Raw genomic sequence first — 22,614 nt, forward strand, 5'->3', positions numbered from 1 at the left:
ATACTTTGGCCACCTCATGCGAAGAGTTGACTCATTGAAAAAGACCCTGATGCTGGGAGAGATTGGAGGCAGGAGGAGAAGGCGACGACAGAGGATGAGATGGCTGGATGGCATCACCGACTCCATGGACATGAGTTTGGGTAAACTCCGGGAGTTGGTGATGGACAGGGAGGCCTGGTGTGCTGGGATTCATGGGGTCGCAAAGAGTTGGACACGACTGAGCGAATGAACCGAACAATCATCCATAATATGATAATAATCCGATTACACCAGCTCTTATATCAGTTAATACCAGTTGATCTGAGCAATTTGGCAATGTACGTTGTACAATCAAACCTGAACGACTCTATTGATTCTGAAAAAACCTGCAACGCTCCAGGTAGCCATCACTGTTCACAATTCCCACTTAGGGACAAGATTATGCAAAGTTATATTTTTGTTAGCGTCCTGTACTCTCGCTGGATATCCACGAAGGGAACCAGGTAAAGCGCGCCAGGCTTTCACTTAGGAACATGTGCAGGTGGATAAGAGCTGGTAGCAAGTGTTTGGGTCAGTGCTTCTTTCCCCACCGCATAATGCCAACGGAAAGTCGAGTGCCGCTTGGCTTCTCATTGGCCAAGTGAACGGAGACGAGGGAGGAAACCGAGCAGAAGACTGGGTCTTGCAACAGGTGCCTTAACCCTGGGACTTGGCGCCACCGACTATCCAATCAGCGCCGAGTACTGCGTTCCTCCACAATCTTCCTCGTTCAGTAGAGCCCTCTGCCAGCAAAATGAACGAATCCCCAGACATTACGTTGCTACCCAAGCCACGTTTGCATTCATGACTTCATTCACGCTCAACAGCCCAGGGATACAAGCATTATTTTTATTTCTCAGAAGATGGAACCGCACCTGAGCGACAGGAACCGTGACCTGCAAGGCAGATGCGCGAATCTGGAGCTGGGACCACTCCAGCGGGAAGAAGGACTTTGATCCGAAGGCCACTGCCGTCACCTCCCCAGCCCGGAGCTCCCGGATAAGCCGCCTAACTTGGATTCTCAGACGGCTACTACCTTCCCTTGCGGCCCATCGAGCCGTAACCAGCCGTCATTCACCCGACTTTCCAAACCAGGAAAACCCCCGCCAAGAGCCCGCGCGTCCCGGCTTGTAACCCGCAGCGTGTACAGGGCGAGGCCGCGCGCCTGCAGTCACCCCATGGGTTGTTACCCACGAACCCGGATCGGGCGTTGAGTGGCTAACCCTGGCTCCCAACGCCCTCCCGACCTCCGTCACCAGGGAAGCTCCCAAACGCCACCGGACCCGCCCCTGCGCCCACAAGCCGCTCTAGCCGCGCACGGAGCCGGCACTCTCGTTGCTCCCGGCCTGACGTCATCCGCGGGCGCCGCGACGAATTGGCGGGCACGCGCAGCCAAGAAGATGTCTCCGACGCCGCCGCTCTTCAGTTTGCCCGAAGCGCGGACGCGGTTTACGGTGAGTTGAGGACCGGTGGGCGCGGCCCCGGGCCAACACTGTTTGTTGCTCTCCTCTCCCTGAAATTACTTGAATTTTGCACTGGGGTAAAGCGCGGACAGAGGCGTTGCGCCGTGGCGACGGGTTCCCGGCCCTGTCGTGGGCTGAGGAGGCGGCAAAGGCGCTTTACTAGCCTCTTCCAAGAGTCCTCTGCGGTCCGCCGCCTCCTTTCCGCCGGCGAGTCCCGGAACCCTCCGCCCTCCGTGGAGGGCTCACCCGCAGACTACCTCCTTTTGGTTCCTGCTTCTCTGCGGTGCTCGCTTAGCCAGGCGGGTGTTTCCAGGACTGGCAGGGGTCTGCTCTAGAGGGAAGGCGGGAATGGTTTTAGTCCCGAGAACAGGCTCCCGCCCCGCCTCCTAACTGCCAGGTGGCTCTTCTCGCCCCTTATTCATCACCCTTTAACCTTTAACTCCTTAGAGATCGATGAGGACGGTCCTAAGTGGGGCGAGGCAAACTGATCGGCTTGGGAAGGGTTGTCAGCTGTCATTTTATACTTCCGCCTTGGGGAACAGTAATTTAAGCATTTGGGGAAACACTTTGCAGAGCGTTTTGATGTTAGCTTATTTAAATCAGAATAGCCCTGAGAAGTAGGGTGTTTAATTATCCACAGTAGATGAGATAGAAACAGACAGCCCGCCCCCCAGCCCCACCCTCTGTTGTTCAGTCGCTAATTCGTGTCCGACCCTTTGCAACCTCATGGACTGCAGCATGCCAGTCTTCCCTGTCCTTCACCATGTCCCAGAGATTGCTCAAATTCATGTCCGTTGAGTCGGTGATGCCACCCAACCATCTCATCCTCTGTCACCCCCTTCTCCTGCCTTCAGTCTTTCCCAGCATCAGGGTCTTTTCCAGTGAGTCGGCTTTTCGCATCGGGTGGCCGAAGTTTGGAGCTTCAGCATCAGTCCTTTCAAAGAATATTTAGGGTTGATTTCCTTTAGGGTTGACGGCTTTGATCTCCTTGCAGTCCAAGGGACTGTCAGGAGTCTTCTCCAGCACCACAGTTTGAAAACATAAAAGTTAAATGATTTGCTTCACTGTTTTTTCTGACTTCAGACTCAGTAATCTTTTTATGTTGCCCATCACCAAATGAAGAACCCTGTTCTAAGTCGTTTGACTGTATTCGTCCCTAGTTTTCTGTAATTCTGCGAGGAGAAACTGTTAGGTGTGTCCAAGGTCATATCAGTCCTGGAAGGGACTATTTAATAGGAGATCATCTAGCCCAGTGCTTCTTAAGATTGAGCATGGGTTGGGATCACCTGGGGATCTTGTTAAATGAGATTCTGGTTTCGTAGGAATGGGGCCTGAGATTCTGCGTTTCTAACAAGTTCTCAGGTGATGCCACTGCTGCTGGTGGTAATAAGGATCTACAACAACCCACATATGTAACTGGTGAGGAAAATGAAGCACAGAGACAAAGGGGTATGTTCTAGATTACGCACTTCCCAACTGCCAGTGTAGGAGGCAAAGGAGATGTGGGTTCATTGCCTGGTTGGGGAAGATCCCCTGAAAAGGGAATGGCAACCTGCTCCAGTATTCTTGTCAGGAGAATCCCATGGACAGAGGAGCCTGGCGGGGTACAGTCCAGGGGGTCATGAAAAGTCGGACACCACTGAGCTTGCACGCACCAAGATTACACAGCCTACTCACAGTCAGGAATGGACCGTTTCCAGTATAAATGTAACTCCTGTGAGGTAACAAGATGATTTTCCAAGTGTATGTGAATTTTCACAGAGTGAATGACTTGGCAGTATTTTTCTTTTTCATTTACGACTACTTTGTGACAGTCAGCAGGTTTAGTACTTTAAGACATCAGTGTTTACTTGATGTCAGGGACTGTGCTGTGCAAGCTACCTAGAGGAAGTGGGACTTCTGTTGGGTCTTGAAGAATGGATAGAATTTGCATGAGCATGTGGGAAGAACAATGTGCATGGATACACTAGAGTGAACTTGATAGAAAATGATGGGAAAAAGGCTACAGCCTAGTGGAGAGTATGTGTTTGGCGTTACTGGGAAGTAAGGTTGGATAGATTGAGCGGGATAACATTATTAAGGACCTTTAGAGGAAGCTGTGAAACAAAACCTGTAAATAAGGGGCCACTTAAGAGATATTTTTTAAAGCAGAATGAATAGCATAAAGGAAAGATAGGCAGTAAAACCTGGAATGAGAAAACTGAGCTGGGAAGCTCTCAACAAGCTTCAAGTGATGAGTAAGTAGCATTTGAATGAGAATTACTGCTGAACTGACAGGTAATTTTTCTCAGGTATAAACATTTTTTAGTTAGACATACAATTAATGAGTGGTATGTTTTTCAGTGAACAAGAAATCCTTCAACTTATGTGCTTTTTTTTTTTCTTCTAGAAATCTACGAGAGAGGCCCTGAACAGCAAAAATATCAAGCCCTTGTTGAATACCTTTAGCCAGTTACCTGGAAGGTAAGACATTAATATCCATGACTTGGGCTCATTGAAATCTTTATACTTACCCTGAGCTGTTTTAAAAATGCAGGTGTTTTTTGTTTTTAATAGTGAAAATGAAAAAAAATGTACCCTTGACCAGGCTTTTAGAGGTGTTCTAGAAGAAGAAATTGTAAGTATGTTTTTCCTTTATTTATTGTTAAAATTTTGCTGGCAGATTAGTAAATATTATTTTTTAATTTGCTTTTATTCTTAGGATAGATATTTAACCATGACTATTTTTTCCTGGAGTGAACTGCTTAGTCTGTGAAACCTAACTTGGTCATAGATAGCATAGGAGTTACATAATGAATAAGGGTTTTGATAGCATAGGTGCAATTTAAGAGTTTGGTTTAATAAATTAGCAGAGCTCTCTGCCATTGAATATGTATAAGAAAAGTTGACACGAGGTCTTCCTGAGCAAGAACTAGAACTTGAAGATGGGCCCTGTCTTTGCTGTATAAACAGCGACACATCCTGGAGTGGATGAGAAGTCTAGTCCAAGGATGTTCGACACGGATTCCAAGCCCTCATTTTCCTTATCAGCATCCTCCTTCTCAGTTAGTAATAGATAACAAGAGCCTATCCAACTTCAGTACAGAAATTTAAACGTGAAAAATCTGACTTTGTGTACCATTAGTGGATCACTCGAAAGGAAAACTTCCAACAGTTTATTCTTCGTTTAGCAAAGCTTGGATCCCAAGAAGCTAGATTCTTTTCCAGTGACCATAAAACAGTGTCCCGTTCTTTAGGACAGTTCTGTGTTCATTTTGTCATCTTCTTCAGACCTAGTCACCTGTTGTCAGGCATTGGGCAAGGTTACCTTGCTTTTTTGAGCCTCAATTTCATTTGTAAGAGAGGAAACACCATTTTTACAGGGTTGCATAAAATGACACTTAATAAACACTCAATAAATGCTGGTTTTTATGATATTATCACACCTAAGCATCATCTCTCTTCTATTATTAATAAAACCCTTCCCAGACATATTGATGCACTAGTACAGTTAATCCCCCTGGCCCAGTCTTTTGTCTGGTGCCTTTGAGTGACTTATTGGCCTCAGCGCATCTGTACTTGATTAGCTTACAGGCTTAATCACGCTAATATAACCATCTTCCCAAGACTCTTGGATTTTAAGTGAATCACCTGCTGCTTATTTATTTAATATACTTTACAGTTAGGGCTCTTATCATTCATTTAAAAAATATTCTTAGTAATTTTATCCTCTGTGAGAAATATCCTTATCCAATGTTTGTAATAATCAATTTAATGTCAGAGGGTATGTTTTTCTTATTATCAAATTAGTCTAAATTCTGGTTCCTAAATTAAGTTGTTTTCTCCTTTGTTGGTAGATAAATCATTCATCATGTGAAAACGTTTTAGCTATTATTTCTCTTGCTATTGGGGGAGTAACTGAAGGTAAGTATGGTTTGGTTTGGTTTGGTTTTAAAATAATCCTAGACTTGACATGCTTTATTGAAAACGTATTCTCCCCATACCTCTCTACCTAGTTGATTTTGTTCATTTTTCAAATTCTGCCTACCGACCCCCATTGCCGAGAAGTCCCACTGAAAGTGGCTCACGGTTATTTCTTGTCACTAGTATACAGTGTACACTTTGACATATTTTTGTTTGCCACTTACTTTGTTCATCCAGTGCCTGTTTATTGAGCATCTACTATGTGCCTGGTACTGAGCTAGGACTTGGAGATTCAGTGGTGAATAAAACATATTCCCTGCCTATAAAGAATCTAGTGGTTCATGGAGGAAACACATGTAAATGTCTTATTGGGGGTAATTGAAGTGGGAATGAAGTATAGTTGAAGTGATTCTTTAAACTTCAGAGTCTGAAGGGACCAGGATGGGCTAGAAAGAAAACTGTAACATAGGAGCTGGGGTGTAAGGGCTATAAAAAAACTGGAGCAGGATGGTGAGAGGATGATGAGAACCATGAGGAAAGAAGCAGGAGGGTAAGTTAGGATCATTTGTAAAGGGCTTTGTATGCTGTGCTAAAGAGTACCTGTGAGAAAGGCGTGGGATGGGGAGAAACTGCTGGCAAGAAAACTCGGTAGAGGTTGGTTAAGATGGGCCAGGGGTAGTAGGAGGTAGTTTCAGCAGACTTGTAAAAAGGCATGTAGTAAGTACACAGTGACTAATACACAGTAGTAGCTCGTTAAATATTTGCATAAAGAAGCAATGAAAAAGTAGCTCATCAGTACTCTTTTTTTAATTAGTCTTGTTAAAATATTCCTTTGATTTATTCATATAATTTATGTGAAAAGTGCCTTTTAATCTGTAAAGCACTATTCATATTTATTATTTTGATACTTATTCCTACAAAAAAAAACTGAAACATACAAGGTAAAAGTGATCTTCCAGTGTAGCTGTAAGCAATTTTATGAACTTAAGTAGTTCATAAATTTTGACTTTAGGAGTTAAACTTGTATGAAATGCTTATTCATCATCATTTATTAAGCATATTCTAACGAGTACTGCAATGGAGTGTTCCTTGCCAGTTCCTGTCAAACAGTTTGCAACATCTACTTCATTCATTGATTATCCTGATATGATTATTCTTGTAAACTGGTAATGTTTTTAATGCTTCAGTCAGTTCAGTTCAGTCACTCAAGTCGTGTCCTACTCTTTGCGACCCTATGGACTGCAGCACGCCGGGCCTCCCTGTCCATTGCCAACTTCTGGAGCTTGCTCAAACTCATGTCCATCGACTCAGTGATGCTATCCTACCATTTCATCCTCTGGCATCCCGTTCTCCTGCCTTCAATCTTTCCCAGCATCAGGGTCTTTTCCAATGGCTCAGTTCTTTGCATCAGGTAGCCAAAGTACTGGAGCTTCAGCTTCAGCATCAGTCCTTCCAATGAATGTTCAGGACTGATTTCCTTTAGGATGGACTGGATAGATCTCCTTGCAGTCCAAGGGACTCTCAGGAGTCTTCTCCAACACCACAGTTCAAAAGCTTCAGTTCTTCGGTGCTCAGCTTTCTTTATGGACTCTCACATCTATACATGACTACTGAAAAAACCATAGCTTTGACTAGATGGACCTTTGTTGGCAAATGCTTGAAGTTATGCAAAGTCTGTGTTTAAAACTTTGTTTGAGAAAGATAGGGACTTAAGAACTCAGTTAAGCCATGAATAAAAGTTTAAATACCTTTTTATTTTAATTTGATGGGAAAATTTTCTTCTTGAGACCAATATTATTGTTTATTATGTGACAGATTTTCTAATTGTCCATAAACATGTTTTGTTAAACTCAACTTGGCAGATATTTATTGAGCTTCTGTTGTGTCAGACTCTCCACTGGTGAAAACCTTCAAGAATGCCTACCTTTAAAAAGCTCATAGTCTACATAATAACAATAAACAGTTTGGATATGATAAGTACTATAACTTATGTACAGTGGCTTTCAGAAGCAGATATGGGGTAGCCTACACAAAAGTACCAGAAGAGTTTTTTAGATGCAGTATGTACTATATGCTTTGAAAGACTGAGTAGGAATTTACCATGTGATAGAGAGGAAGAAGCCTATTTAGGCAGAAAACATCGTAAACAAAACCATGCAGGCTTGAACATAGCAAGGTGTGTGGGAACTCAGGAGCGGTGTCTGTGGCCAAGGTTAAGATGAAGCTCAGAGGGCAGCATAGAGGCTGGGTCACGGGTTGTGACAGTGTTGGGGAATCATGTGATAACCCAGCTCATCAGAATCACCAGTGAAGCTCCATTTTCAAATTGACTGCCAGGCTTTCACTCAGTTTTACTGAATCTTTGAGAGTGGAATCTAGGTAATTTTCTTAAGTTCTGTAATTAAATGTGTGTGATTTTGCCAAATTATACTTCAGCTAAGGGCAGGGAGTATGTCTCTCTAATCTCTTGGATATACAGGACACAAAGTATCACAGATCTAGTGTTAGAGGACTTTGGAGGTCATCTGGTTCAGTCTTGTGTCTGGCCTGTCCTGTTTCCCCTCAGTAACTGAAGCTCACCGTTTGATTTCTCTTAGCTGGTTCTGATGATCAGATTTCCTTTGCATTGAGTTGAACTTTGCTGCTTTATGCCTCACTAGTTGTAGGCAGTATCCCTCATATTACATTCCAGCTGTGATCTTTCCAGTGCAGTGTAGAGCTGGAAATACTACTTCCTGTTTCTGAGCTACTGTGTTAATGCAGTATTAGGGGCTAATAATGCCCCTAGATACTTTTTTTACATATCATGCTGAAGTGGCTACTTTTCCTAAACCCTTAACAAGTATTAGTATCTATTACCGAAAAATAGAAGGAAGAATGAGTAGGGAAATAAAAGCATTTTTAACTAGCCTAGATGACCTTAAAGTCTTTAGTTTATTGCTTTAGTAAGATTGAATTTAGACGTAGCTTTTTATTTTACCAATTTTTTCTTTGAAACAACAGTATATTTTAAAAGTATAGTAAGAACTGAAATTAGTGTCAAACCTTTTTGTTATCTTTTTTGAACTAGATCTTTTCAAATGACAAAGACAATTTAAATTTAGCATTATTACAGAACATTTGGAAATGAGGGAAAGGGAAAATACTAGTTCCAGTTCTTCTACTTCAAAAAACTACAATTTATTTTGGTGTATGATTTTAGCCTCTCTAGTCTTTTTAATAGATTTTATTGTTATAACCATAATATCCATACAGTTTTGAGCCCTGCCTTTTTCACTTGACATTAAATCATAAGCATTTTCCAAGTTATTATAGTCATCATAACCATTGTTTTTAATTGGCTGCATTATATTCTTTTGAATAGCTTAGTGGTGAAGAAAACAGACTGTGGAGCCAGACTGCCTGGGTTCGTATCCCAGCTCTACCGCTTATTGGCTCTATGATCTTGGGCAACTTATTTAACTTCTCTGTGTCTCAGTTTTCCCATTCTGTAAACTGGAGATAATGTTCTCTACCTCATAGGGTTATGAGGATTACATGTGTTCGTGTATGTGAAGCACTTAGTGTGCCTGACATATACTAAATGCTCTAGAAGGGTTATCAAGGATGACACATACCAAAACTTAAATAAACTTAAGTATATCTTCCTTGGGGACTTTTAGGTTGCTTCTGTTTCTTGCTTTTCACAGCCTTGTTAGGATGGACAAAGTGTACCTTTAAGATTATCTTCAAAATTTTTTGCATGAGCTCTTTTACTCAGCCATATTTTAAACTTTGAAATTGGCTTGTGCTCCACTTGAAGGTATTTGTACAGCATCTACACCTTTTGTATTGTTGGGAGATGTTTTGGACTGTCTTCCTTTGGATCAGTGTGACACAATATTCACTTTTGTGGAAAGAAACGTTGCTACTTGGAAATCAGTAAGTGCCTTATTTCTTCTGCTGCTATCTTTAGCTTCCTGTAGATCCAGAGTTCTGAGCGTAGTTTGTTTCGTTTGTGGCTTTTATTTCTGACTTTGCTGATTGCTAAAAAGTTTACCTTTATGAGAATTATATGTTCTGCTCTCTTGGAAAAGCCAAGTAAGAGTCACATGGAGATAAAAATGACAGTACAAAATTTGAGTAGAAACAGTTACCTGGAAAACACACACTTTTACATGTTTTAAAAGTTACTTAGAATCGTCTTTGTTATATGTTTGAAAATATTTCATTAAAAATGTTATTTGCTTAGAAGAATTGAAAGCGGCATAGTAGATTCAGCACATATTAGTATTCTTTAAAATCTTACTTCCTGTGACTTACTATTGAAGAATGTGCAGCAACTTCAGAACAATAATAATAATTTCTGTCTTAATTTCAGAATACATTCTATTCTGCTGGGAAAAATTATTTACTACGTATGTGCAATGGTAAGTAACTGAGCAGTAAATGATTGGTTTTTAAGAAGGAAATATGGCCAGGAAACCAGGTGGTTGAATTAAACACAAGTGATAAAATTTTTTTTAAGTAGATTGTATCTTCATTTTAAAATAGCAATTTGATTTATTAAAACTGATCATTTGCTTTAAATTTATCTATTCCTGTTCCAGGTGTAAACTTAATGAAAACCAAACGTTAAGTTTATCTTGTCCATGTTAAACTCATTTTATTTTTAATTTTCTAGTCCTTTTTTTTGTGACAAAAAATAGTTTCTACCCCCATTTTGAGAACTGCTTTAGGAAAATACTTTTGAACTGGTTAAGACATTGGGTATATTGTAATAAATATAGAATGATCTCTGCTGTGTAACCTTTGTTTCCGTTTGTTGTTAGATCTCCTACGAAGATTATCAAAATCCCAGAATACAGTCTTCTGTGGACGAATTCAACTCTTTTTGGCCAGGCTTTTCCCTTTATCTGAGAAATCAGGTGAGCTTTTGTACATAAATTGCTTTGCAGGAAAATTTTTACCTGTTTTTCATGGACTAGAATATACCATGATGATTTTTAAAAAAAAAAAGGTTCTAAAAAGTTGAAAGATAGCATAGGAAATTGTCACTTGATTTTCGTTTACTTGTAAATAGTTGTACCTATTCCAGTGCATAATACAGGTAACACTCATAGCCATTGATTCTTCAAGTTCAAAGCTTATTAATAATAATGTACAGTTGAATCACACTGAAATATGTAGACATGAATCATGTTTTTATTTTTCTGCTTCCATTTTCTTCTTCAATCACTGTTTAGCCACATTTACTTTTGTTCATTTATCATTGTGAAATATAACAGTAGTATGAAAAGTGCATAAAGTAAGCATATAGTATAATAATTATAAAGCATATAGTTGTATTACCACTGTTCAGGTCCAAAAGTGAAGCATGGCAGTTCTCTCGAGCCCTCCACAGTCTGTTCAGATATGCCAGATTTTAACTGTCTATTTGCCTCAGTCACCCCTTCCTTAATATCAGGCTAATCTACCACCTACTTCACATGTTGTAAGGATTAAATGAGTTAAAATATGTGAAGAGCTTACAGCAGTGCCTGCTTGTGGTAAGACCTATAGTTTGTGTTACCAGTGGCAAAATTACCTGTGACTTTCTTTTTGTCCTGCTGTGTCTCTGCTTTTTTTCTTTCCTCTTATTTAAATGTGGTCAGGATTAATTTCAATTTACCAGTGTATTTACAACTTGTATTTCTGATCCTCTGTCTGTGACTATTTTCCCCTTTAGACTTTTCTGTAGTGCAAATTTTGTTTTGTCTGAAAATCTTTATTTCTTTACGAAGAATGGTTGAAGATTAGATAGAATGGTTGAAGTAGGTTGGCACTGGATATAGGATTTCATTTAGTGGAAGGTCATCATTACTTTGCCTTTGTCTTCTAGAGAGGAGTCAGATGTCAGTCTAACTCCTTTGAAGATAATCTAGTTTTGTTTTTTTCTCTGTTTACTCTTGAAATTTTCTTTTGCTTTGAATTTTTGTTTGTTCTTTTGTTTGTGGGGTTTTTGGTTTTTCAGTTTTATATAATGTATCTAAGCTTGGATTTTTAAAATTTATCATTCTTCAGATTTGTGGGCATCTTGAGTTTGTGCATTGGTTGTCCTTCATCCACTTTGTAAAAATTTAAGCTGATATTTCTTCAGATATTGTGTATGCTGCTTTCTCTTTATGGAACTCTAGTTAACATTCTATACTTTGTCTGTCTCTTACACTTTCTGCATTTTTCATCTGTCTCTCTTTCCATCACACTTTTTTTTTTTTTTTTTTGGCTGCTCTGGGTCTTAGTTGTAGCATGTGGGATCTAGCTCCCTGACCAGGGATCGAACCTGGGCCCCCTGCACTGGGAACTCAGAGTCTTAGCCACTGGACCACCAGGCAAGTCCCATTTCCATCACATTCTGCGTGATTTCTTTAGAAATGTTTTCTGGTTTACTACTTCTCAGTTCATCTAAGAATAATCTGCAAAATGAGTTCTTAATTTCTGTAATTGTATATTTCATTTCTAGAAAGTCTTTAAGTCTGCTGTGTCACTTTTTAGTTTCTTATTCCCTGTTTTCAAACTTGTTTTTTAGTTGTCTAACCGGGGTAGGCATTGTTACCTTTATCTGTGTGTCTGATAATGCCAGTGTCTTAAGTCCTTGCGGCTGTTTGTCACTCACACTTGTGCCTGTTTCTCACTGTCTTATCTCTTTGTGTGTTTCTGGTTAGCGTTTGATGTTATGTTTGAGAAGATATTTGAAGGAATAATTCAGAGGCCTGGGTTAGATACTTTTCTCCAGAAAAGGGCTTTCGTGATCTGCCAGGCACCTTAGAAGGTACTACGACTAGTGTAAGCTTACCTTCCTCTAGCCCAGCTCAAGGTCTGTGATTGCTTAGGTCATCGAGAAGGCTTGGCACTGGGCTGCAGTTTGGTTCATCCCTACCCAAGGACGTAACCCTGTAAGTCCCAGCCTAGAAGGTGGTTGGGGCAGGATTTGTTAGATTCCGCACCTTCCTTGGACTCAGATTTATTTTTAACATCCTCACTTCAGGAAGCTGCTAAAAGAGTGGCTCAGTTTGCAATGGATTCTTCCTCTTTGACAGACAGAAGTGGCTTTGAGTGCTGACGCTGCATTGCTTATCTTTCTTGCCTTCTTGGTTTTTGCAATACATTCCTCACTGAACGTTAGCTCTTTACAGTTTTTAAGAAAAACCAATTTTTCTATTTCGTTGTCTAAAACAATGCTGTGAACAGGGTTTATGCTCTGTAAGAATTTATAGAATTAATGTAATTGATCCAAGTTTGTAGTTGTCCTTAGTGAGAGGATTAATCTGAATTGTTAATTAGCTAATTATTAGCCTTCTGTTACTGGAAGCTCAACTTTTTCTATTTTTTTAACAGCTTTACTGAGATGTGAATTCACATACCATACAGTTCTCCATTGAAAATGTGCAGTTTTCTGTTTTTTTAGTATATTCACAGGGTTGTGCAGTCATCACTGCAGCTGATTTTAGAACATTTCTCCTCCTATAGGAGCCCTGTGCCCACTAACTGTCACTCTGCACTTACCCCCATCCCTGCCTCTCTCCCAAGCCCCGAAGAATAGGTCATCTACTTACTCATCTCTGGATTTTTCCTATTCTAGACATTTAAAAAAATGGAATAATACAATATGTGGTCTTTCGTGACTGGCTTTTTTAACTCAGCTTCACCTCTTCAAGGTTCACCTGTCTTGTGTGTATCAGTAGTTCATTCTTTTTTACAGCTCAATGATATTCTCTGTATGGATAGACTGCAGTTTGTTTATCCATTTGTCAGTTAATGGACACTTGAGTTGCTTCTGCTTTTTGGCTATTGTGGATAATGCTGCTGTCAACATTTGTGTACAAGTTTTGTGCGGATGTATGTTTTCACTTCTCTTGGGCATATCCATAGAATGGAATTGATGGGTCATATGGTAACTGTTTTAATTTCTCCTGGAGATATATAAGAGTAGAATTACTGGGTCACGTGGTAACTCTGTGTTTAAGTTCTTGACGAGCCACCAGACTGTTTTCCAAAGTGGCTGGTTCATTTTACAGTCTTACCATTGATGCAAATGCCTTCCAGTTTCCAAACATCCTTACTAACAGAAGCTAGGTTGGCATTTGGGGATATCTTGTAGTACTTTTTTTTTCTTGTGTTTGTAGATGCTGAAGAGTAAATAGAGTATATCCCAAGACCTTTAGAAAGCTGTTTTAGCATGTAGTTTATCCATTAAATTTAGTTAAGTATGACTGAAATTTTTAACCTAATGGAGAATTATGTCATGTGCTATTGAGTAATAGAGGCTAGACTAAGATATTTTAAGTAAGTAATACAGAATGGTGAGCCAAGTTCATTCACTAGCTTAATGACTTCATATCTAGCATATTGGTTTTTCTTTAAAAAAAAAAAAAGAGGCTTTTTGTTTTAAAATAATTTTAGACTTAAAGTCTAGAGTATATGTAAAGATACTATAAAGTACCTGAATAGCTTCACCTAACGTTAACCTCTTACATACTATGTACATTTATCAAAACTGAGAAATCAACATTGGTGCAGTACTTTATTTAGACTTTATCAGTTTTATCACTGCTTTTTTTTTTGTTTAAGGATCCAATCCAGGATCCTGCATGTAGTTGTGATGTCATTTTAATCTCTCCAGTCAGTGACAGTTCCTCAGCCTTTGCAATTTTTTTCATGACCTTCATAGTTTTGAAGAGTTCTGGTCAGGTATTTTGTAGAATGCCCTTCCATTTTTGTTTGTCTGGTGTTTTTCACAGTTAGATTGTGGTTGTGGATTTGAGGAAGAAGACCACAGAGGTGATGTGCTTTTCTTGGTGCATATTTCAGCATGGTGTTGATGTATCTTTCTGCTGGGGATGTTATCATTGATCACCTAATTACCATAGTATCCTTGAGTGCTATATTTCTCTACTACAAAGCTACTATTTTACCCTTTGTAATTAATAAATATTTGGAGGGAGATACTTTGAAGCTTTGCAGATATTCTTTTCCTCCTTAAATCTTTGCCCACTGAGTTTAGTAGCGTTCATCAGTGGATCTTGCCTAGAGTGATTATTATTAGGTTTCCTGGTGGTAATTTTCTATCTCTTTCATACCTTCTACATTTATGAATTGGGATTCTTCTCTAAAGAGTTGTCTCTGGAATTCCCTGACGGACCAGTGGTTAGGACTTTGAGTTTTCACTGCTGAGAGCCCAGGTTTGATCCCTGGTCAGGGAAGTAAGATCGCATAAGCCATGCAATGCAGCCAAAAAAAAAAAAAAAAAAAACAGTTGTGTCTTCTTTCCCTTGCTTATTTATCAGTTCAATCATCTATTTCAAAATGAAACTCATGAATATTTATTTTATATGAATTATAATCTCACAATATCATTATTTACTTTGTTCAGATTGTTCTAGTTCTCCCCATCGGATCTCTTTCATGCATTCCTGATATAAAAGGATAGTCCAAGTGCATCATGTATTTTTCCTTCTTAGCCGCTGGAATCAGCCACTTCTCCAAAGAGCCTGATTTGTCTTATTTTTAAAATGGTGTTTAGAAGACAAGATCTGGACCCTAGATATGCTAATTATTACTAGAATATCACTGCTTCTAGGCCATCTCAGTGGACAGAGCTTGGAAAGATATGTATAAATACTAACATATACATATGCATCTTTATTTATGTTATCTGTCTACATTTTTTCTTCAATGACCAAAAACAGTGATATCACAGTGACTGATAACTTGTGAGTCTAATCCCACACCAGTAGACCTGCTTATTTCTAACTTCTTTCCCTGACAGTGAGAAACATAGCTCTCACTATAACTTTTTTGTATATATTATTACACATTTATACTATCTGAGTAATACAGTTTCTGATTGTGCTTCAGCAAAATCATAAATTAGTACATAAAGCATTCTGTAAAATTGTTCTAGAGCACTCATAAATAACAGATCAACTATATCTGTATTAGTATATATAGAATTCTGCATACTCTAAAAGCACCTTCAAGAAATGAATTTTAGAAAGAATTTGAAAATCAAGTGTGATATTATTTCTGACTTGATCTTTTGCTTAATTAGTTATTTATCATTTTATATATTTTACTTATATGACAACAAAGTTGTATTCTTAAACTGGTTTAGGTGTTTGGGTTTGCTTTGAAAATCTTTTTTGTTTGTTTTTTTAATAGGTCTTAACTTGCAGAGTCAATTTAATCTGGAAAATGTCACTGTTTTCAATACCAATGAGCAGGAAAGCACCTTGGGTCAGAAGGTGAGGCTGATGTGAAATCAACAGAACGTATTTTAAATTATTGAGATAACTAGGACTTCCCAGGTGGCACAGTGGTAGAGAATACTCAAGAGACATGGGTTCAATCCCTGGGTCAGGGAAGATCCCCTGGAGAAGGAAGTAACAACCCACTCCAGTGTTCTTGCCTAGAAAATTCCATGGACAGAGGAGCGTGGCGGGCTGTACAGCCCATGGGGCCCCAAAGAGTCGGACCCGACTAGCATACATGGCATTGAAGACAGGCCAGAGTTGGCGAATGGTGGGGCATTCTTTACCTGCTCTTCGTTTAGGAGCAAGTTATGAAGTTTAAAAGGTTTTCAGTTAGATATAGCTAATATTTCACATTAAATTAACCAGAATACTTAATTTATCCTTTAAATTGTAATCATTGTCAATTTGGAAATGATACTGACTTTAAGATTTTTCCTTTCCCTTTTATGTATCTTTTAGGTTTTTCTTGGACTATTCTATGTAAACTAGTTGTTTAAAATTTTTCAATATGGAGCTGGACACCAAGCATATCCTAAAGTGTTCCCAGATAATAAGTGTTATGTGTATGAGTTGGGGAAGATTTTCAGAGTTCAGTTAAAGTTGGGGACAAAAACTACTTAAATTCCCTTTGAGAGTTAGTTACTGTGATTCATGGAGTCCTTAGTGTACTAATGATCCTCTCACTTCTCACAAAAGATCGTTGTGTACTATATTTCCAAATCATGTTTGGCCATAGATTCTCTGTTCATGGAGAGAATCTACTGACCATATTTGGAAAAGTACTGGTTTAAAACTCTACACTGTGTCTTCATGATTATCTTATTGTCATACGGCTTTTGAGTTCTTGGATCCCTGTCATGTAGAATTCTCTTCTGCCTGACAACTGCTTCATGACCAAATTACATTTTTAAAAATTTAGCACACAGAGGACAGAGAAGAAGGAATGGATGTAGAAGAAGGTGAAATGGGAGATGATGAAGCTCCAACAACCTGGTGAGTGTTTAGAAGTTCAGATTTCTTGATTTACACAGAAAATACCTTAATGATTTACCAAGTAAAAAGTTATGACCAACCTAGATAGCATATTCAAAAGCAGAGACATTACTTTGATGACTAAGGTCCATCTAGTCAAGGCTATGGTTTTTCTAATAGTCAAGTATGGATGTGAGAGTTGGACAGTGAAGAAGGCTGAGCGCCGAAGAATTGATGCTTTTGACCTGTGGTGTTGGAGAAGACTCTTGAGAGTCCCTTGGACTGCAAGGAGATCCAACCAGTCCATTCTGAAGGAGATCAGTCCTGGGATTTCTTTGGAAGGAATGATGCTAAAGCTGAAACTCCAGTACTTTGGCCACCTCATGCGAAGAGTTGACTCTGATACTGGGAGGGATTGAGGGCAGGAAGAGAAAGGGACGACAGAGGATGAGATGGCTGGATGGCATCACTGACTCAATGGATGTGAGTGTGAGTGAACTCCAGGAGTTGGTGATGGACAGGGAAGCCTGGCGTGCTATGATTCATGGGGTCACAAAGAGTCGGACACGATTGAGTGACAGAACTGAACTGAAGGTAGAGAGAGGAAGGAGGTAGGAGAATGTAGACAAGGAAGAAGGAAATAATGCTTACAGATTCCTTTTATTTGTAACTTTATGTCTTAAAATTTTAACTCCTAAATCACTAATGGACTGAATCAATTGGTTTCTAAATTGTGTGCCGGCAGTCTATTGTTTAGGTGTGGCTGACCTTATACAGATGCATAACGTTTGAAAAGCTGACCACAGGCAGCTTTCTCCCTTCCATTTCACTTTGCAATCATGGTGGTATATGGGTCACTAAACCTAGTTCCTGTTTCCTGTATAAAATTACAGTGTTTTTTGGAATATTTGTCTGGGCATGAAGCTTAGCAAAGATGCTAACTATTATCCATAGGTTCAACTTTTTAAGGTTTATTCAGAAAGAATGGAATAAGCTAGTGTGCAATTATGTTTACAGACAGAATTAATTTTAAGTGGTGATGTGGAAATATTTTTGTAGATACTGGAGGATATGAAGTAGTTGATACCGCAGCCATTTTTAACATGGTTAATACTAAAAGACTTCATTGGCCGTTTCTAATAACAGGATTTGCTGATATAAAGTCTGAATGTCTGTTTTAAAATCAAAAGTTGAAACAGTTTATAGCATAATGATTGCTTACAAAATTAAAAATTAAAAGAATATGTGTTCACACTGAAGTTTTGTAATGTATCCAGATTGAACTAGTAATGCCATTTTTGTAATCCTAAATTGATATATACCTAATGTGTTTCTTCCCTACTAGGTCTGCTTAACTTAGTGTGTTGGTTGGGATATAGCACCTTTGACTTTTAACAGTAGAGTCAAATGAACATTAGTTTAAACCACATAGAAATTAACTTCTTTCTCATGTAAAAGTCTGAAGACAGGCGCTTCAGGGCTGACGCAGTAGCCCTTGAGGGAGATCATCTGGGCACCCAGGTTCCTTCTGACTTCTTAGTCCACTGTCCCTGGGTATTTGCATTTTTTTCCTGTAGGCTTGGATGGTTCATCATCACATCTGCCTTCCAGCCAGGGAAAAGGGAAAATGGTGAAAAATGGCCCACAAAGGACATGTGACTCCCACTCCCAACTGATTGGGCAGAATCTAATCACACCTGGTGCAAGAGAGGTTGGGAACATAGCCTTAAATTCTTAATGTATCTAGCCAAAATTCAGGGGTTCCACTACCGAAGATAAAGACAGAATAAGGGTCTGAGAACCCCTGAAATTATTTATAGTTAAGTTTATATAAGTATTTTATGAATTTGTATTCTTTTCTGGGGAAAGAGGCCATGGCTTTCATTAGCTTTTTAAAAGAATTTGTGCCCCAAGGAAAACTAAAGCATTTAGATACTTCTAAAAGGACTTAAATGATTTATTGAATGTAACATTTGTTTTATCAGCTCCATTCCAATTGATTACAACCTGTACCGAAAATTTTGGTCACTTCAGGATTACTTTAGGAACCCTGTGCAATGCTATGAGAAAATCTCATGGAAAACTTTTCTCAAGGTGAGTTGCCGTTGCAGAGTACCAAAAGCCCATTATTTTATAGCTAATGGCAGAGTCAGAACTTGACTCTTGTCCAGCATACTTTTCACTATTTGGTTCTTATGCCTGTTATGTTTTTATACCTATTTCATAATATAGATGGTAAGCTGTAGATTACTATGTAAACAGTTGATTTTGAGAGCAGTTTATAAATTATTTGAGGATTTAAAGGTTAGTAGTTACAGCTTTGGTTTTTTTATATTGGTTTGATTTTTTACATAGTATTGTCAACATGCATTGGTAAACTGTTTGCAGACTACATTCTGCCTTTATTTTGCACAGAATTATTTTGCCTATCCTGTTAGAACAGGACTCTGCAGACTGTCGCCTTGGACCACATCCAGCCTAATGCCTGCATTTGTAAATAAAGTTAATACAATATTGGCAAACAGCCACACCAATGATTTACCTATTATCTGTGATTGCTTTTGTGCTATGATGGCTGACTTTTGTAGTTGAGACCATTTGATGAGTCATATGGTCTAAAATATTTGCTGTCTGACTTTTGTAGGAAAAACTTGCTAACTTTTTTTAAAGAATTCTCTGTATTTCTTTTCTTGGCCACTTAAAGATCAGTTTGTCCTTTTTGTTGTAAAAAGAATCTAAAATTAATAGGTATAGCTTTTAAAAGTAGAATAGTGTGTATTCTGTATTACTTTTTAAAGTTTTATATGCAATAAAGTTTTTATTTTATATGCAGTACTTTTTTTTTTTTTCCTCTATAAGTGTCCAAATTGAGATTAAATAGTAAGTGAGAAGTCACTTGGAATTGTCCCTCAACTGGATGGGGTTTGACATCATGTTTTTATTTGGTCCCTGTCTTTAGCACAGAAGAGGCTTGAGAGTTCCCACTGCTGATTAGACAGCTAACTTTACTGACAAATGTCTTTATTCTCTCAAAACATTCCCGTCTCTGTTTTCTCCTTACACATACTGTTTAAGAAATCACATATCTTTAGAAGTAGAGAGCTTATTCCTAGTTTTAGAATAACCATAAAATCTCACGCAGAATAGTTTTATCCTATTTTGCTGTCATAATTTTTCTTCCTTAATGTGCCTTTAGTATGTGTATATGGTTAACTGGGAATAAATTATAGATTATTTTGATACAGAGAAGCACTAAGCAAGTGATTGGGCAACAGTGCCAAATTAATTTGTATTTTTATTTTGCAGTATTCTGAAGAAGTCCTAGCTGTTTTTAAGAGTTATAAATTAGATGATACTCAGGCCTCAAGGAAAAAGATGGAAGAATTGAAAACAGGAGGAGAGCATGTATATTTTGCAAAATTTTTAACAAGTGAAAAGGTATGAATCTCCTTTTTTCATGAAGCACAGTAAGAAATTTTTTTTTTTTAATTTAGATGATACCCTTGTAAGTTAAGTACAGTAGAAAAGTTTCTGACTTTATTTTTTGTTAAAACTGATAAATGTTAGTTTGAGAGTCCTGTTTTTTTCTTGTAGAAGTAAGACTGATTTCAAAGGTAAACAAAATTGTTCTGCATTGTCTGTTTTGTAAATTTACTTTAGGATAAGTGGGTGTTAGTTACTTTCAAGTACATATATTTGAACCTTAAGTTAGGATTTAATTTGCATTTATGAAAATATTTTGTAATTAATTTGCCATTTAGGTACAAATAAGGGGTTTTTAAATTCCCTGCTAATTTTATTTATACAGTTTAATAAGTAAGTTTTTTTCAGTTACAATGCTAAAGGATTGTGTAAATTTCTAGTCAGGATGGCATATTGAGTTTGTTTCAGCTCACTTCTTTTGCTCCAAACACATAGCAATGATAGGTAAAATATAAAAAGAGAAAACCACAAAGACAAAGCCGGGCTTCCTTATCCAAAGCTGGATAAATATCTTCATGGACCAAAACTGCCAAGTAGTAAGTGAAAAGAAAGCCTTGGGCCTCCTGGATTCTATATTCCAAGCAGGTGGTGGCACCCAAGGGTTTGGCTATAAGTGAGACCAGGTGGGTTCCATGTGGGACGACCAGCTGAAGCCACACAAAAAAATATTCACCTGCTTGACGCCAGAGACTGGGGTGGAAATTAACCCACTTTTGAAAAGAAGCTAAGATAGTATATGACCATTCTTTTGCCAAAGGCTGTCCTTCCATTCAAAACTCTCTGATGAATTCTGAAACCCAGTGCTAAGAAAGATCACCGACAAAATCAACTATTGATGTATATGTTCCAAAACTTTAAAATACGTATGTTTTGGATGATCAAAGAGATCACTGACAATAGAACATCCTTTGAGAATGGGAAGTTGTGAAACTGAAAAATGTGAGCAGAAATGAAATAGAACAGTTTAATATGACAACTAATTGAGAGTCTTGAAAATGAAAAATATGATCATTGAAAGCACAGCACATAGAATTAAACAATAGATTGGACATAGATGACAAGAGAACGGGTGATGGAAAGTTCACCCAAAACACAGCACAAAGAGACAGACTTTTGCTAACCTGAGAGCAGTTAGGAGCCATGGAAGATAGACTGAGAAATTCCAGCATGTATTTAAGGAGGATTTCCAAAGAACAGAAGGGAGAGAATGGTGGAAAAACTAAGGGACTGAAGGAAATCCCAAGTTCTCACATTGAAAGCGTGCTACAGCTGCCAAGCAAGATAAAGAAAGATGAATCCATACTTCAGTACATTATGCCGTTACCTATGAGTATAAAGAGAAACCTTAAATAGGCCACCAAAGAGGGGAGAGGGAAAAAAAAAAACCCACAGATATACTGGAACAGAGTCCTAACAGCTATCAAGAATAGGTACCAGAAAACGGGAGAAATATTTCTGCTGAGGAAAAAAAACAAACAAAAAAAACTATCTATCTAGAATAGTGTCTCCTTTACTGACTCTTTGTGAGCGTTTTCACCAGTGCAGACAGCGTGAGCTTTCCGGGTTAAGTGCTGGAATCCCATTAGGTAATATTATGACAGAGGTAAAAGCAGCTTTTAGGAGCCTAAAACTTTACAGTATGGAAGAAGAAAAGGCACGGAGAATTGCAGCAAAGAATGTAAGGAATGATGTTTTGCATTTTTACTTCCATTTCTTGCCTCTTAAGCACAAGTTTATCTTACATTTCAACATAGAACCCTTCTTGAGCCATCTTCATATTTTCCCCATGTATTTCCAGCATACAGTGCAGGCATTGATGAACCTCTAGAGTTTTACTAACTGCAGTTTGTTTGAAGACTTTTGCTGACACTCATGCCAGTTTTAACGTATGAGTGTGCTTCCACTCATCTGAGAAGGCAAACACAATTACCAGACCTTTCATCAGTACAAATAAAACCAACCTGAAACGGTCCTCAAGGTGGAAGGCCTGAGCTGCCGTCTTTCTTGTAAACACTCTTGTACTCTTTGGGTCTGACGCAGGGCAGCTCCATGAATATCAGTGAACATAGTGGAAAGTTTAGGGCATACTCATCATCCTTTCTTGTTTTTAGAATCCCTTCCATGTGTGAGTCAAGCCATAGTTATGCAAACAAGATAAGAGAGTAAATCCTTTGGGGCTGCCAAGCAGCCGTGACTAAAGATAGGGTTAAAAAAAAATACCCTGCCAATGTAGGCTCTGGATCTGGAGCCTAATTCTAAAGAAGAACAAATTCTAAAAGAATTGGCAGAGATGACTGGTTAATTGATATAAAGATAAGAATAAAGCTGGAATGAGAAATGACCCATTGTGACTATGTTATTAGCCAGAGTAATAGAAATTAATAATAACTATAGCAAAAGAACCATTCAGAATGTTAGCTCCTCTAGAAATGAGGGCACTACATAGTCAGGATTCACACAAAAACATAAGTCAGTATATTTATAAGTGCTGACAGCCATTTGAA

The 22,614-nt window shown here is 38.6% G+C and overlaps 1 protein-coding gene across 3 annotated transcripts in view; it reads left to right on the forward strand.

Annotated features, from left to right (window-relative positions):
- The first annotated feature begins 763 nt into the window (after nt 1-763).
- THOC1 (THO complex 1) overlaps nt 764-22,614 on the forward strand; it is a 36,936-nt gene continuing 15,085 nt past the window's right edge. For 2 of the 3 annotated variants that reach the window (XM_040264701.1, XM_040264704.1), the window contains exons 1-11: nt 764-1,472; nt 3,871-3,944; nt 4,038-4,098; nt 5,318-5,384; nt 9,187-9,305; nt 9,745-9,793; nt 10,196-10,291; nt 15,564-15,646; nt 16,575-16,648; nt 18,613-18,721; nt 19,934-20,065. In XM_040264701.1, coding sequence (XP_040120635.1) covers nt 1,419-1,472; nt 3,871-3,944; nt 4,038-4,098; nt 5,318-5,384; nt 9,187-9,305; nt 9,745-9,793; nt 10,196-10,291; nt 15,564-15,646; nt 16,575-16,648; nt 18,613-18,721; nt 19,934-20,065 — 918 coding nt within the window. In that variant the 5' untranslated portion in view covers nt 764-1,418. Of the gene's footprint in view, nt 1,473-2,843; nt 2,931-3,870; nt 3,945-4,037; nt 4,099-5,317; nt 5,385-9,186; nt 9,306-9,744; nt 9,794-10,195; nt 10,292-15,563; nt 15,647-16,574; nt 16,649-18,612; nt 18,722-19,933; nt 20,066-22,614 lie in introns of those variants that run through there. The other variant, XM_040264703.1, reaches the window with a different exon arrangement.

The sequence above is a fragment of the Oryx dammah genome, unplaced genomic scaffold (assembly GCF_014754425.2).
Source record: "Oryx dammah isolate SB20612 unplaced genomic scaffold, SCBI_Odam_1.1 HiC_scaffold_22, whole genome shotgun sequence".
NCBI lineage: Eukaryota > Metazoa > Chordata > Mammalia > Artiodactyla > Bovidae > Oryx > Oryx dammah.